The 4004-nt window shown below is 45.1% G+C and overlaps 1 protein-coding gene across 1 annotated transcript; it reads right to left on the reverse strand.

Annotated features, from left to right (window-relative positions):
• Positions 1-3091: 3091 nt before the first annotated feature.
• LOC138883207 (uncharacterized) lies at positions 3092-3706 on the reverse strand. The gene has a single exon (XM_070163875.1). The coding sequence runs from the start codon at positions 3704-3706 to the stop codon at positions 3092-3094; it is 615 nt and encodes a 204-aa protein (XP_070019976.1).
• Positions 3707-4004: the final 298 nt, after the last annotated feature.

Raw genomic sequence — 4004 nt, forward strand, 5'->3', positions numbered from 1 at the left:
TGGGGAACATGGGCCTCATTCAAGATTTTCATCAGGGATTGGCGGTGCTCATCTGAATGGATTAGCAACGAGAGTAATGAGATCTGAGCGGGCGTTTTCCTCAACTACTCTACAACAAAATAGTCATGAACTTTCATTTTCCTCAAAAATTCCTCTGCCTCTTCTTTAGTTACAGCTTTCTTTACCGGCGTTGAATTATCTTTAGCTCTTCTTAACTCCTCGGGAGTAAAACACCTTCCTGAGCGAGTCAAACCTTGCGCTTCACAAACTTCTTCTTTGACTTTTTTCCCCTTGTAAATCACCGTCACCCATTCATAATTCCAAGGAACAGCCTTGTTGTTGATTACTGGAAGCTGAGTTACTGGTTTTATAATAACAGGCTCTATGCGAGCACCCTTCACGACCACAACAGGTTTACTTGCAACCCCTGGCACTACCACTTTAGCTTTCTCTGGTTTCACTGCAACAATGCTTGACGATCCTCTCTCGGCTACCACAGCTGGCTTATCATCTACCCCTCTCAACTGGACCACTAATTTCCCACTGGTTACTTTTTCCTTTGAGCTGGTTTCGATGGAACGGATCATCATTACCGTCTGTGAGGGCTTCCTGGGCTCCCCCTCTTTGTGTATCAACTCAATCATGTATGTCTCATGGTGAGCTGGCAGTGGATTCTGATTGATATTTGGAGCTTCTGGGGCTTGAACCTCGATCCGATGAGTACCAATAAGCTCTTGCACAGCTGTTTTTAGTTTCCAACACTTCTCTATATCATGCCCATGGACCCCTGAATAGTACTCACAACTCACCGAGTGGTCAAGATTTCTAGGGGGAGGATTTAGCATTTTAGGCTCGATTGGATTCAACATGCCCAACTGCCTCAATCTGTGGAAAAGACTGGTATATGATTCCCCTAGTGGAGTGAAAGTCTTTTGCTTCTGTGACCTCTCATTCATGAGGGCTTGGTTTGGTCGGAAACCTATCCCGGGGGGATTTCTGTAGGCCCTTGGGGGTGGATACGTGTTTTGCGGAGCTGGGTATGGACTTTGTGGAGCCGGCGCACGCCATTGTGCGTGTGCCGGGGTTTGGGTATAGGCTTGTGCATGATGGACGGAAAAATGGGGATCTGGAGGTGGGTAGTAATGTTTTGGAGACCTATATGGAGTGTGGGGATAATTTTGGTGGTAGGATCATGGTTGGCTATAGTAGGGTGACGGGTCTCTAAATCCGAACCAGGCTCCGGACTCAATAGCCGTGACATCTTCTTTCTTCTTCTTCCCAAGTACACCCCCGGCGCCGCTTTGGATGGCCTGAGTGGTTGCCTTGATCGCTGAATAACTTATGATTTTGTTGGACTTAAGCCCCTCCTCGACCATGCCTCCCATTTTTACAACCTCATTAAAAGACTTGCCAATTGCGGACACCAAATGACCAAAGTAAGTTGGCTCCAAAGCCTGCAAAAAGTAATCGACCATCTCGCTCTCTTTCATTGGGGGATCTACCCTTGCTACTTGCTCCCTCCACCGGAAACCATATTCTCTAAAGCTTTCACTGTGCTTCTTCTCTAGTTTAGTCAAAGATAGTCGGTCTGGAATGATCTCAAGATTATACTGAAAGTGACAAGCGAATGCTTGTGCCAGATCATCCCATGTGTACCATCTTCCGTGATCTTGGCGGGTGTACCACTTCAATGCTGCTCTGCTCAAGCTCTGACTAAAGTAAGCCATTAGCAATTCATCTTTTCCTCCGGCTCCCCTCATCTTACTGCAAAAACCTCTCAAATGAGCCACCGGATCACCGTGTCCATTGTACAAGTCGAATTTGGGCATTCTGAACCCTGCTGGTAGTTGTACATTTGGGAATAAACACAGATCTTTGTAAGCCACGCTTACCTGACCTCCTAGCCCTCTCATATCCCTGAAGGATTGTTCTATGCTTTTCATTTTCCTAAACATCTCCTCATGTTCGGAATTTTTGGCTGGTCTCTCAGCTTCTCTCGGGGGATCAGAAAGTGGATCGTAGGGGTAGGTTTCGGGAACTTTGAGGGTGGGTTCCGGGGGATAATACTGGTTGTCCTGGGCCTGGAACACGGGTTCACTCAGGGATCTATGGAGTGCAGCTGTTGAAAATGTCACAAAGATAGGGGTGACTGGCGGAGGAGGGCATGGAATTGATTTTGGTGGTGGAGCTTGCGGCATATGAGAAGTAGTGCCATGGTAGTGTTGATAAATGGGAAAACCTAGATTGGTGGCGGGATGATCCTGAGACTGAGCTAGTGGTGGGGCAAAAGCCGAGTTGGCTGGGTAAGACGGTGGTGATTGCCCTTGGGACCAGGCCTAGTACATTTCGGCCATCTGTTGCTTAAGCTTGAACATATCCTCTTTCATTTTATTGACGTCCAACTCCTCTACCTCAACACTAGTGTCGACCTCTGGGATAGACATGATTTCTGGTATTGGTCCCTTTGATCTGGTTTGGTAATGATAATGTGCCAGTATCCTCTAAATAAACTAACTGCTTGAATTCTCTGGAAATCAACAAACTTGTTAGTTTTTTAGAGTTTAACACATATGCAATTACACATTGGGATGCAATGCACCTAGGCAATTAACCATTTCTATCATACATTTGCTTCGGTTGCGTGCGTCATTCTAGCCTCTCACTTTCTTTATTCTATCCTTCTTTATTTTTCCTTTTCCCTTTTAGTGGTGGTCGAATCCTATAGAGATTACCTACGTATCATGTCCCTGCATGAATCAGACCGTGCGTAGTTCTGTCAGATAAGTGTGCAAGTAAATAAAACATTTTTGGGATTTTTAGCTTTTATAAAACAGATGTTTCGATTACACAGACTCAATATCAACAAGTTTCAATACCAACAGACTCTAACGCAAAGATGACAAACAAACTCCGAAATCAAGCTATCATACTCTAAAGAAATGCAGACTCGAAACATAAAGAAAATGCAAACCCAACATGACTCACAGACTCTGACATTTCAAACGGAAAATTATGAGTACATCAATGCTCCTGGTGTCCGTGGGACATCGTTCGGTCTTGCCACGGGCCTATGTGCAAGATCCCTTTGAAGTCAGTCGAAATTGTTCATTATTTGCTTAACAAAGGTCATCACCGCTGCAAAAAATGTAGTGCGAGTCATATCCTCACAAATTTGGCACTTCATAACGATGTAGTCAGCGATGTTTCTAATTCTCTCTCTTATGACGCCTTTCTCCTGAAGCAACCGCCCTATTTGCTGATTACAGGCTTCTAACACTCGAGAGTCATGAAGGTGTTGATTTTGCAACTGCTGCATTCCTTCCTCTATCCGAGCCATCAGATCATAACAATGTTCCCTATCAGCTTTGAAATCTTGAGCCTGCTTGACTGTCTCATTCTTGAGAGTGGCTATCTTTCTTCTTAGGATAGTGATGGTCCCTTCATAAAACCGTACTCGCTCTTCTGCCTTCTTTATCCATTTCGCCTGGATTCTCGCTAGACCAGCTTCAGATTCTTCCAGGTTTTCTTGATACTCGAGGGCTTTCTTCTTCAGACTATTTATGAGCTTTTTATCAGCCCGACTTCTCTCCGGGTTTCTTTTCATTTTTTGGATTTGAGCTTTGAGGACCTCATTTTCCTGAGCTAGTTTTTTCTTTTCTCCCTTGTTTGCAGCGGCTTGAACACCATTTTCAAACTGAAGCTCCATGACTTGCTTCTCCAATCTGCCTATTGTGGCTCTATACTCATGTTCTTTAGTCAACCAATCTCACTGTCGTTGCGACGCCTCGACAAACTCCTGGAGATGGGGTCTTTTGGCTGGCCTCCCAAACTCGATTTCTCTCCTATACCAGGCAAGGTATCCCGGCGAAACTTCACCTTTGGACCGATCACGTACATACGTATTTGTCGTTAAGTATTGACACTCGCTCCAAATTTGGCGGACTGCTGCTTCATGAAATTGTTCGTTGGGCCCGATCTCGACTACTTGGCCACTAAGATCTTCA

This window comes from Nicotiana sylvestris, chromosome 12 (genome assembly GCF_000393655.2).
Source record: "Nicotiana sylvestris chromosome 12, ASM39365v2, whole genome shotgun sequence".
In the NCBI taxonomy this organism is placed as follows: domain Eukaryota; kingdom Viridiplantae; phylum Streptophyta; class Magnoliopsida; order Solanales; family Solanaceae; genus Nicotiana; species Nicotiana sylvestris.